The sequence below is a fragment of the Euleptes europaea genome, chromosome 10 (assembly GCF_029931775.1).
Source record: "Euleptes europaea isolate rEulEur1 chromosome 10, rEulEur1.hap1, whole genome shotgun sequence".
Taxonomy (NCBI): Eukaryota; Metazoa; Chordata; class Lepidosauria; order Squamata; family Sphaerodactylidae; genus Euleptes; species Euleptes europaea.
The window spans coordinates 5,504,341-5,516,829 of record NC_079321.1 but is presented as its reverse complement, the minus strand read 5'-3'; the positions used below and the strand labels follow the sequence as shown (position 1 = coordinate 5,516,829).

Below are 12,489 nucleotides of genomic sequence, written 5' to 3'. Positions count from 1 at the left end.
CGCCTCCCCCTCCCCTCCCCTCCCTCCCCTCCCTCCCCGGCGCGGCCGCCCCCGGCCCACCCCTGCGCCGCCAGCCGAGTGGAGGCGGCCGGCGCGCATTGTGTAAGAGGCGACCTGTTATGGCCACCAGTGCTTCCGGGTTCCCGCAGACTGCTCGGCCGCCACCTCTCCGCCGGGGCGCAGCGGACGCGCGGCGGCGGCGGCGCGGGGCACGGGGCGGCCGGCGGCCGGGCGGGGGGCGCCCTTAAGAGCCGCGCCGCGCCCCACCTTTGGCAGCCGCCTTGCCTGGCCAGCCTGGGGCCAGCGCTCCTCCGAGGAGGAGGAGGAGGAGGAGGAGGAGGAGAGCCGAGCCGCAGCCCCCGGGAGGAAGACGGGAGCAAAAGACCCCGGGACCCTCTTGGGGTCCTGGCTCATTTTTATTTTTCATTATTATTTTTTTTGGGGGGGGGGAGATGCCGGCCCCGGAGGTGTCCTGAGCGCGCTCGGCGGCGGCGGGCTCCCCCATTCATTCCGCCTTGACAAGCTGGCCTTTGATTGACAGCGCAGGAGCGGCCGGTGAAGAAGAAGGAGGAGGAGGAGGAGAGGAGGAAGGGCAAGGGGGGGAAGGAGGACCGCAAAAAAAAAAAAAAAAAGTCATGCGAGTTGGGTAGTTGGGTTGGAGAGGCGCTCTCCTCTCTCCGCCGCGCCCCCCCCTTTTTACCCCCAACCGCACGCTCGCGCGCGCGCGCACGACCGAATCGGGGGGTGCGCGAAATAAAAAAAAAGAGAGAGAGAGAGAGAGAGCGAAGGATCTTGGCTCGCTCCCCCCCCGCCGCTGTCTTGGAAACCAGAAAGAGAAGAGTGCGAGAGACGCAGGGAGAGAGAGAGAGAGAGAAAGAAGAAAGGAAGGAAAAAGGAGAAGAGCCAGGAAAAGAAGGGCTTCTTCCTGCCCCCCCTTTCCCCCCATTTTTTTGGGCTGCTGCTGCTTCTTCGCCTCTTCTTCTTGGCCCCCGCCGAAGGATCGCCCGGCTCCTCGGAGCTCCGTCCGGCTGAGAAACTCTCCCTGCCTCCCCGGCGCTGCCGGCGGCTTCCGAGGATTCTTCGCCCCCTTTCTTCTTTTTTTTCTGGGGGGGGGGTGGGTGGGACGGTGGGGGAAGCGCGGGGCTTTTTTATTTTGTTTTGTTATTTTTTGTTTTGTCTCTTTCCACACTGGCCTTCAGGAGGATATAGGAGAAGTTGAGAAGGGGGGGAGAAAGTCTGCCAAGCAGGCCGATGGCGCAGCGGGTAGGTGATTCTTGCTATTGCTATTATTATTATTTTGTATATGGGGAATAATATTGTGCAGATTGGAGACTTGGGGGGGGGTCAGATTCTTTTGGAAACACGCGCGCGAGAGAGTGGATCCGGAGGCTGCACCCCTCATCTTGAAGGGACCCCGGGAGGGTTTTTCCATAGATGTGTACATTGAACTGTATAGATGGAGCTTATAGACAGGTGAGGGAGAAAGTCAGACGTCTGGGTTCCCCCTATCCATGCCACGGATATCTCTCCTGGGTGTGCGGGTTTTTTTGGGGGGAGGGGGTGTCTGTATGTAGGCAGAGCTGAACCTGGATTTTATATGTATTTCCAAGAAACTAGGATTCCAAATAAAAGTATGCTTGCACTTGCCCCTTTGGGGTATGCTAAGAATATCTTAATTTAAAAAGACCTGTTGTGAATAAAACTTTTTTGGGGGAAGGGGTCGTCAAAGTCGCCCACCCCTTTTCTTTTGGAATATATATATATTTCCCAATTTCATGTTGACTTTCCGGGTAGAAAAAGAAACCCAGGGATATCTAAAATTCCTATGTATTCTTTCTTCTTTTGATTAAATGGGGATTTAAAAAAAAATTAAGAACAGTTAGTCAGTTCAGGAAGACTCTTGTGAATGGCAATCCAAACCAGACGACATTTTAAAAAGGAAAATTCCCTCCGCCCCCCGACATGCTTCGAGGCAATGCCCCTTTCACAAATGCAAAACAAAACAACTACAAGTTTGTTCCTGCAATTTTCTTCTTCCATGCCTCTGTGGAGGCAGCCTGCAAATTCTTCTTTCCTTTAGATTGCCCTTAATAATTGTTCTTCATTTAAAAAAAGGGGGCAGGGTGCCTCCTTTCTTCTTCACTTTACCCTGAAGGAGGATTCTAGTTTTTTGGAGGGTCCTGGTTCTAAAAAGAAGGGGTGTGTTTGTGTCTGCTTTGGCAGAGATGCCTCAAACACAACCGTTCCTGTGCAGCAAATTGATTTTTGTTTGTTTTTTAACTAGCAGCCTCTGTTGCACCAACTCCTGACCTAAAAAATAAAACCTCCCCAAAATGATTTGGACTCCTCGGCTGTTCCCGGGTTTTCGAAAAGGCCGTGTCGAGCTCGGGGCAGGGTCAACTCCGAGGAAGGGCGATCCTGGCTTCTGGGAGCCCAGCCTCAGCCGGTCCCCCCCCCCCCCAGACAAACCATGCCGGAGAAACCTGCGGGGAAGAGGGGGGGATTCTGGCAGAGGCGCTTGCTGGGTCGGGAGCCCCGCGCCTTGGAAGAGCAACCCGGGGAAGATCTCACGGGAGGTTTTGCCTTGGATTTGCCGCTCTCTAGATGCACGTCCCCCCCCCCCCAATCTGAATCCTCAAAACTCTGCATGGGGGGCTTATTTTTGAGTTCTGAGAACTCAGATGGGAAAAATGTGCATCTAGAGAGCAGCGAAGCCAAGGCAAAACCTCCCGTGCATAAATGGCCAGTGAGAGAGAGAGGATTGTCTGGATGCGCCTGCTAGGAAGGGGAGGTTTTCACCGGCGCTTTGGGGGGGGTCTGCATTTCCCAGGGAGCCCCCTTCGTCGGGCCTGGCTTCCTTGCCCTTCCGGGGAGGATGCCCTGCCCGCAGGAGCGTAGGCCTGGCGGAGGGCTTTTTCCGTGGGACCCCCACCCACCCGAACGCCCCCCTCCACCGTTCCCCCGGGCCGGGCAGCCCGCCCCGTCCGGTCCCCGGTTTGCAAGCGCCTCTCCCCGGCCCTGCCCAGGCCTTCTGACCCCCTTCCCCCCTTATTTCTGTCCTGCAGTACGACGACTTGCCCCATTACGGCGGGATGGAGGGGGTGGGCCTCCCCAGCACCATGTACGGGGACCCCCACGCCGCCCGCTCCATGCAGCCCGTCCACCACCTCAACCACGGGCCGCCGCTCCACTCGCACCAGTACCCGCACACGGCCCACACCAACGCCATGCCGCCCAGCATGGGCTCCTCCGTCAACGACGCGCTCAAGAGGGACAAAGATGCCATCTACGGGTAGGTCGCGCCGGGACCCCGCCTGGCATCGCGGCTCGCTCTGGCCGGGGTCCGCCGCTGGACAGGCAGGCAGCCCCTCGGCGGAAGAAGCTGGGTGTTTGGGAAAGGGGGGACCAAATGGGGAAGCGCCTGGGCCGCTGGGCCCGATTCGTTTTTGAAAAGATGGGATATGTACATATTAAATGGTAATTCAAAAGTTTTGTATTTGGAGTGGTTTGGCTACTGGGGGGGAGAGAGAGAGAGAGAGAGAGAGAGAAAGAAAGAAAGAAAGAAAGAAAGAAAGAAAGAAAGAAAGAAAGAAAGAAAGAAAGAAAGAAAGAAAGAAAGAAAGAAAGAAAGAAAGAAAGAAAGAAATAGGAGAAAGCAAGCAAGCATCTGTCTTTGCAACTTGCAAATATCCATACATTCTGCTTTTGTGAGTGTGTCTTTTTGCAATACCGTGTGCGGACGATGGCAACATATATACGTGTGTGCAGACTGGCACTAATTTGGCACTGTCGCCAAAGAAAGGAAGATTTCTGTCTTTGCAGATTGCAAATCTATATATTAAGTTCATATACACATGAAGTTTGTGGAGGTGTAAATGAGCGGTGGGATAAGAGTTTTTTGGGGGGCGGGGGGATTCGGAGGACAACTTTTTCAGGAGAAAGTTGGCAAATCTTGGGGGTGGGGAGGGGAGATGAAAGGCAGAGAAGGGATCGGCGAGGCTGGTGAGAAACGAAGCCTCTGCGAGAAGTCAGGAGGTTTTCCAGGCCGAGATCCCACGTTGGGGTTTTGTTTTGTTGTGCGTCGGTGTGCTGTTTTTTTGCACGGGGTAAGGCCTCCTGGAAAGGCCTCCTGATACGGCAAAAAAAATTAGGAGAACCTCTCGGCGTAGTTCAGAGCCCCCCCCCCCCAAAAAAAAGAGAGACACCCCCCCACACACACACACACACGCTTCTTCCACGCTATTTGCAGCCGGTCCAATGCGGGAACTTTCGAAACAGTTTCTCTCTTCTCTTGAGGGATTCGATTCGGCGGCCCCAAAACCCGCTTCCCCGACGCCTGGGCCTCCTAGAGGGGCGAGAGGCCTTCCAAACTTTTGAGAAGGAACGGATGGATCCGCATCCCACCCACCCCCACCCCCCAAAAAAATCTCCCCCTAGCCCCTTCTGCATTTTATCCAAGGTCAGCGACGGTTTCTTCCAGTCCTTGAACAGATTTTGGAGGCGAGGGGGAATCCGGAGCGGGCCTGGGAGGAGAGGGGTCTCTCGGCCAGCGGTTCTTGCAGGGGCGTTTTATGGAAAATAATAAAAAAAACACACACACGCACCCTGTTGGCGTGCAAAGGCTGGGCCGGACCTGGCCTAGGGGCGATTTGGGGCCCGCTGGCCGGAGGGAGGGAGGGAGGGAGGGAGGGAGGGCCAGCCGTCCACTCCCAGCGCTGGGGCTTCAGGGCTTCTGGGGGAGCGTCGCAGTCGATTTCTTCGGGCTGCTTCTGCGCCGGCTGGCCCTGCAAGGAAAGAGCCCTGCCCGCCTGGCTGGATTCAGCCGGGGCAAAGCAAACCGGGGCTCAGCCTCTCCCCCCCCCCGCGCCCTCCAACCAGGTCCCACTCTGTCTTCCATATCTAAACTTGTGGGTGTGTGTGTGGGGGGGGGGAGGATACATCTATCGATCTATTTATAAATATAGATTGATAGATCCCCCCCACACACACACACACATACAGGTAGGTAGGTAAGTAGGTAGGTAGATAGACAGACAGACAGACAGACAGACAGATAATGCAAAATGGCTGCTGGAACCTGGCTTGCTTTTTTGAAAAGCCCCCTCCAACGCTTTCCAAAGCGCTTCCCCGAGGAGCCGCCTGCTTCAGTCGAGCCTCCAGCGGCGGGGCCTGTCTATCTGAGGCGCGGAGGTGGCGCTGGGACGGGCAGGGTGGGAGAGGGTGTGTGTTTGGGGGAGGGGGTGTTTCGGGGAGGGGGTGCAGCAAAGCGGCGTGATGAAGGTTCCCCACCCCAAGCATCCTTCCCGTCCGGCGCTGGCCCCCCGGTCGCTGGGGGGGGGGGGCTGACGGCTCTCCTTTCTCTTGCAGCCACCCGCTCTTCCCCCTTCTAGCACTGATCTTCGAGAAATGTGAACTGGCCACCTGCACGCCCCGGGAGCCCGGGGTGGCGGGGGGCGACGTGTGCTCGTCGGAGTCCTTCAACGAAGACATCGCCGTGTTCGCCAAACAGGTCAGCGGCTCTGCGTCCCGGTCCCCCCCGCCTTGCTGAACTCGCTTGCAACGACCCTGGGAGAGAGGGAGGAAGGGAGGAAGGGGGCGGCCGGGGGGTTCCCTTGACATGCCCCCCGGAATAATGCACATGCTTAGGGCGGCGGGCAGGCCTCTTGGGGGGGATGCACCCTCTTTAGGAGACCCCCACCCAATTTACTTTGCATACTCCCCCCCCTCCACATTTCTTGCAAAGAAGGTGGCGGAGAGTTCTGGCTGGGCCGGGAGAGGAGCCGCGGCCTTAGGCCGGCAGGCTGCGGACGGGAAGAGCGGTGAAGCGCTTGGACTTCCACTGGGGGTGGGGGGCACGCTTGCAGAATGGACCCCAGCCCTAGGAGAGAACGCATTTGCTCCTTGCGTGTTTCAAATCTGCTTAAAATTAAAATAATATATCTATATATATTCTCTCCCTCCCCCATCTTTCTTCTGTTTAGATCAGAGCAGAGAAACCCTTATTTTCTTCTAATCCCGAACTGGATAACTTGGTAAGAGTTTTTCCACCGCATCTCTTCGACATTGTTGTGCATGTTTTTTTTTATTATTATTCTTTTTTTTTCGTGGACGGGCAGTTTCCTCTGGCCTTTTCAACCAAACTTTTCGGGGAACGGAAAAAATAGGAGCTCTGCATTTCTTTAGTTTTTAAAGCGGAGTTCTGTGTAAACGGGAAGGCAGAGATCCCAATGAGATGGGGTGGTGGGGGAGGACTCGCCTGTCTTTTCTCTAGTAGATCCGGAAACTGCAGCTGCCGTCCGAACGCTTTTTCTTTTGTGAGTAGTAGGAAAGGAGGGATTTGGGGCGGAGAGATACTCGACTGAAAGGACTTTGCAAAAAGAAAAAATAAAGTTTGCTTAATTTTTTTTAAAGATTATTCTGGCCTCTGGCAAGTTTATAACGCTAATAAAAAATAAAAATTCCAACCAAATATTCACACTTTCTTAAGATCGGTGAAATTGTGTCCTCTTGGTTGCGATAGCGATCAAGTTAAAACCAAAACCAAAAACTGAGCACCGTTTCGAGAGCTCTTCTAGTTAAACAGCCTACAGGGCCTTTGCCGTTAAGTTTTAGTGTGGTTACCATAAATCAAAAATAACTTATTTTTTAAAGAAAGTATTATTTTAGTGGTGGAAGGGTCAGTCCTGTTAGGAGTCCTGTTAAGAGACCCAGAGAGAGAGAAAGAGAGATGCTCACGTTGTTTTTCTATCTTTGCAGATGATTCAAGCCATACAAGTATTAAGGTTTCATCTGCTGGAATTAGAGAAGGTAATTCGCGCGCCCCTTTCCTTCCCCCTCTTTGCTGCCTCACCCGAGTTCCCCCCTCCCCCCAATAACATTTCATGAAGTTGAAGCTCCGGGAGAATTTGCATAAATGTCTTTCTGGCTGGTAATTAGTGTCAAGACCAATCAGGGCGACCATTTCTCTTGGCGGTTTAATTACAATTTCAGCCACTAAAAAATAAAATAAAACGAAAGGGGTCCCAAACCCCTGGCCTTGTATCGCCCCCCCTTAAAAACTACCTTTATATAAAGAGCAGCCGGTCTCTCCCCGCATCCCCTCCGTGGGACGGCGACCGATCCTGTTTCCACGGATAGTTATCTGGGTCAAGGTAGTTCTCTTAGTTTGAATTAGCTTTGGAGAGTCTCTCCCCCCTCCTTTTAAAGAAACCCATCTGCAGGGTCACCCAGGGGGCACAGATTCTCTCCGTTAGGGTTGTGCAGTAAGCGAAGCAGAATCCCTGCTCTTGAACCGGATAACGACCCCCCACACCCCAATGTACACACCCTAAACCGGTTTTATTCTTCCAATGCCAGCCATTCTGATCGAAGAATAATATTTAAGAATCTTCGGGGGGAAACGCATGGGAAGTTTTGCCTTGGATTTGCTGCTCTCTAGATGCACATTTTCTCCATCTGAATTCTCAAAACACTGCATGGGGGGCTTGCTTTTGAGTTCTGAGAATTTGGCTGGGGGAAACGTGCATTTAAAAAGTGGCAAAACCAAGGCAAAACCTCCCATGGGTTTTCGCCCCAATCGCACCGGGCTGGGAAATCATTCCAAGGGGGCCTGGGGAATTTTATGTCTGTCACCGGCCTATCAGAGAATCGCCACCGGCCCCTCAGAAGAAACATCTAGGTTTATAAATACATTGTTTGGGGTGGAGGCGTTCCAGGCATCTTATCTTAGAGGAGCAAGCAGACTGATATTGCTGTCCGGCTTTTGGGTGGGGGGGAAAGCTCAAATAGGCCCATTAACCGGGGAAAGCCGAACAAGTTTCATTTCCAGCGCCTGGGAAATGTTAAGGCCAGCGCTGGGTTTGGGTGAATTTCCAACGCCGCGCGTCCGGCTTTCCCCTAAAAGGGGAAGGTTTTTTGGGACCCCCCCCCCATTCTCCTGACGATATAGCAGGCCGAGCACTAAATGAGGTTTACCTGAAGCGTCCACCCATGCGGGTCACCCCACCCACGGCCACAGCTCCGGGCAAGGAGATGAATTTAACACGGGTGTTGAATGCGTTGTAGGCCCTGGATCATCTTGTCAACGTCAATTTTCTGGGATATCTCTATTTTGTCAGGGGAGGGGGGGGAGAGAGGAAGTTATTCTTAATTCTGGGTTGGTCTGGAAGGGTGGGTAATGGCGGGCGCCCTATTTAGAACCGTGGTCGTCGCCAGTTCAGAGAGAAGGGAGGGAAGGGAATTGATTTATTCTTGACAATTTCACTCCACGCGTCCTTTGATTATATCTATATCTATATTTTGGGTTTTTTGTGTGTGTTTTCTGGTGTGTGACTTTCTGTCCTAATGTAGGTACACGAATTATGTGACAATTTCTGCCACCGGTATATTAGCTGTTTGAAAGGGAAAATGCCTATCGATCTGGTGATAGACGACCGAGAAGGCGGATCAAAATCAGACAGTGAAGACATAACCAGATCAGCAAATCTAACAGACCAGGTACGACCCCCCCCCCTTTTCTCCTGTCTTTGGCAACGGCCGCTCCAATCTGTATGCAGCCCGCCTCTCCGGGGTCACGACGCCCCTTTCTTTATTATTTGCATACGATTAAGCCCCCTTTAGATAAATTTCCATCGAAATGAAAATTTCTGAATAATGTGGCTATTATCGCTTCATTAAGGGCCGCTCCTGGAGCCGACCCGGCGAAATGAGCTTGTAAAAGCCGCGGCCCCGCCAACTTGACCTGTTTCTTGTCGCTTTTAATTTCTTGTCTTTATTTTATTTACTCCTCTCTGTCTCTCTCTCTCACTTTTTTGTAAAAATAAAACAAATTGATAATAGAAGTGTTTAGCTGTGAATTGCACGCTGTTGGGTAATAGCGCCTTGGAGGGATTTTGAAGGGGGGGGGGTAGAAAGAAGAGAAGAATTTATTTTAAAAAATCCAAGATAGGTGGTCCAGGGAAGGGAGACGGAGAGTGGTTTGCAATCTACCAAATGCGAGCTATTTTCTTCCAGTCTGTACGGTTCATTAGTCTGTCTTGTCAGTTTCCCTTCGCCGAACGCTTTTAGACTTGGGTGAACATTGCTTTTGTACGAAGCCGGCCCGCTGCGGGGGCGACCGGGTTTTATTTGACTTATTGGGGGTGGGTGGGAGAATAAATAAGGGAGGGGGAAAGAGAAATAGTCCTGCATTTTAAAAAAGATAATATTTTAGTCTTTCCAGTCTCTTCCTTTTTATGGATTAGTTCACACGTTTGAGGTTGCTTGCGTTAAAAACTGCACGGTTGCATGACAGAGCGCATTGTAAGTGTGTTTATGAGTGTTCGGGGGAGGGGGATTGCCTGCCCGAATTACCCCTGGACCGCTGGTTTCCCTGGAATATTTGTGTGTGTGTGTGTGTGTGTGTGTGTGTTTGAAGTGGGGGGGGGCTTACCCTGAAGCAGCCGATGCTTCTTCAGCCCCGACATTTGGTGGCCCCCGGACTGGTTAAGGTGGGGACGTCGTCGGCTGGCGACTAGGGGTTTTGTTTTCCCCGGAGGTGGTTTGACCAGGGAGAGATTCTCGGTTTCGAAGTTGTTCGCTGAGCTCTAATCTGGCGGCTCTGGAGAAGTCTTCAGGCCCGGGCCTTTTGTTAAGCCAGTCGTAGCCAATTTGGGGAGGGGTGGGGAGATCTCCCCTACTAGACCAGCTTTGCCCATGACCAAGAACATCTTTGACTGGGGGGGGGGGATGTTTTTTGGGTTTTTTTTAGAGATTACGTCGGCCTCAAAGAGTCTTTGGCATTGAGGTTGTCTTTCCCTGCGACAACCCCCAGTTTAGGGACTCTGGCCCCGTTGCAGAGGCGCCAGCTTGCTCCCGAGTAGACCCGCCCGGGGTTGGCTTCCTTTTGTGTGTGCGTTTGTTTGGCCTTAGACAGGCTGGCCATTTATGCCTGGGAGGTTTCCATCCGAATTCTCAACACTCTTCAACGGGGGCTGATTTATTTTTTGATTTTTTTTTTAGTTTTGAGAATTTGGATGGGGAAAACGTGCATCTAGAGAGGGGCAAATCCCAGGCAAAACCTCCCAGGCAGAAATGGCCAGAGAGAGAGAGAGAGCAACGTCAGCGAGGCGTTCCTGAACCTCGGCGCGTTGCAAGCGCCTCATTGATAAAAATGTAAATTGGGGCAAGAGGGAGAAAAGCGTTCAAGGAGAGTTGCGACTCTTTCTAGGACTTTTTGCAGCCTCGGTTCCGGCTTCGGGGCCGTGCTTGGGTGGGCGGTGGGTTCTCCTCCGACCCCCTCTTTTTTGTTTACACCGGAGGCAAGATAAACGTTTGGGAGAGACCTCGGTGCTGAGGATCGTCCCCCCCCCCCCACCAGCGTCTAAAGCTGAACTGGGGAGCTGAGAGGGAAAAAAAAAAACTGAGCTCCAGACGAGGGGAAAAGACCCCGTTTCCTCTTTCGAGCCGAGCTGTTGTTGAATTTCTTTTTTAAAAAATAAATAAAAATAAATTGCAATCCAACAAGTCTAACTAGAAAATGGGTTTCTAAGAGCTGCGCAGTGCTGGGTACATAAAGCTATTTGAGCAAATTACAAGAACCGCTCAAGGGCACGAATGAAATCAACACTTTAATTGCCTCCAAAATGAAGATTTATACCGCGTTTTTCCCCAACGAATTATTCTTTTTTTTTATTATTAAAGAAGCTCCAGAAGTAAAGTTCTGGTGTCGGGTTCTTAAAATTTGGGGGGGGGGGTCGGTTCGGTTGCAAAAGACACGGGGGGGGGGCTTGCTGAGGAATCCCCCCCTCCCCTCTCCTAGGCAGCCGCGAGAAAGCCCCTGCAAAAGAAACACCTGGCGGTCCAAAGCGACCCCCCAAACCGTCCCCCCCCCATTTCTTCCGTTCAAACCGTGCAGCCTTGCCTTGCCTGCTTGGGGGGCTGGCCCTCCAAAGGGGGCCTCCCCGGCTCGCCCTTTGCTGGGCGCGGGTTTGGTGCCCCACCTCGGGGAGGGGAGAGAGTGGGGGTAAAGAAGGGGCACCGGGCAAGGGGGCTGGTCGAGAGAGACCCCCTCTTGCATGCACGACCGACTTTGCAGCCGCGCGAGGCCCTCCGGCTTCTGCAAGCCGCGCCCCTGGGGGGGCAGCCGACGATCCACAGGTTCCTCGGGCTCTGCAGCCCGGCTTGCAGGGGGGGGGGGGAAAGCGACTCCCGGCGGCTCTCGCGTCGGTCCCAGAGATCCCACCTCCCCTCTTCCTGCAAAGCCCGATCCGCCGCGTCCTCCGGAGGCGCTGGCGCTTCGGGAGCGAAAGCGGAGCGGTGCCAGTTCGGGTCTCCCGCCTCTGGCCGTCTGAACGCGGCGCCCCCACTCGGCCGCCCTCTTGGCCGGCTACAGGATCCCCTCCCGATTGAGCCCTCTGCGCCGGAATCAGCGCGGCCTGGACGCCTGGGGCCCCGTGGGAACGGTCCGGCGGAGACCGGAGTGACTCCGCAGTAGGACGGCTTGCAAAGGGAGGCGTGGGACTGATCCCGCAGCTTTCTTTTTGGGCAGGTCAGGGGAAGAGGCAGGCGGCTCTCTCCCCTCTTCCTCCCGGGCGACTTTTGGAACGCTTATAGGGTTGCCAATAACCAGGAGGGAAATGTTCTGTCTGACCCTTTAATAGGGTCTTAATAGGGTGTTGTTTATCAGGTGACAGGATTGACAGCCAGGGTATGAAAAGTTTCCACTGCCCGTTTCCAGACATGAAGCCTATGTTAGGGCTTGTTTTCTCCAGGCCAGTTGGCAACCCTGGCTAGGTTAGGAGCTGTATCCACACTGGCTGGGGTACCACTCCTTAGCCTTTTAGGGGCTTACCGGCTCGCCTTGAGGACGGGTCCGGGTTTCTGTGTCGCAGCAAAACGCAAAGGGGAGTCCAGGGACAACTGGAAAGACTGGGAGCAATCCCGAAGGGGTCTACTCAGAAGTAAGCCCGACGCGAGGGCTCCCCGGAAATAATCTTTAGGATCGCAAGCCTAAGGCTGCTTACACAGTTGGATAACGGCGCTTTCCCTGCGCTTTGGGGAGGGGCTGTGGCTGTTTGTAGAGCATCTGCTTGGCCGGCTAAGGTCCCAGATTCAATCCCCGGCATCTCCAGGGATCAGGCGAGTTGGTGCTGTGAAAGACACCTGCCTGAGAGCCGTGGAGAGGGGCCGCGGCTCTGCTTGGCATGCAGAAGGCCCCAGGGTCAATCCCCGGCATCTCCAGTTCAAGGGAATAGGCAAGTAGGTGATGTGAAAGACCCCTGGCTGAGACTCTGGGGAGCTGCTGCCGGTCTGAGCAGACAATGACTTCGATGAACCAAGGGTCTGAGTCAGTATAAGGCAGCTTCATTTGTTCATGGGTTCACTTTCACACCCATTGTTTGCCAGCGGATTTCCCTCTTCCACGCAAGAAAACCCACTGGCAAATGAGGGCTAAAGAGCATCGGAAGTGCATTATCCAACCCATGCAAAAAAAAAAAGGCTTCACTTAAT

At 53.7% G+C, this 12,489-nt stretch overlaps 1 protein-coding gene across 4 annotated transcripts in view; it reads left to right on the top strand.

Annotated features, from left to right (window-relative positions):
• Window positions 1-1,243: 1,243 nt before the first annotated feature.
• The window catches only part of MEIS1 (Meis homeobox 1), a 209,284-nt gene continuing 198,038 nt past the window's right edge, over window positions 1,244-12,489 (top strand). For all 4 annotated transcript variants that reach the window (XM_056856045.1, XM_056856046.1, XM_056856048.1 and 1 more), the window contains exons 1-6: window positions 1,244-1,263; window positions 3,066-3,292; window positions 5,368-5,509; window positions 5,982-6,032; window positions 6,757-6,807; window positions 8,350-8,496. In XM_056856045.1, coding sequence (XP_056712023.1) covers window positions 1,252-1,263; window positions 3,066-3,292; window positions 5,368-5,509; window positions 5,982-6,032; window positions 6,757-6,807; window positions 8,350-8,496 — 630 coding nt within the window. In that variant the 5' untranslated portion in view covers window positions 1,244-1,251. The remainder of the gene's footprint in view (window positions 1,264-3,065; window positions 3,293-5,367; window positions 5,510-5,981; window positions 6,033-6,756; window positions 6,808-8,349; window positions 8,497-12,489) is intronic.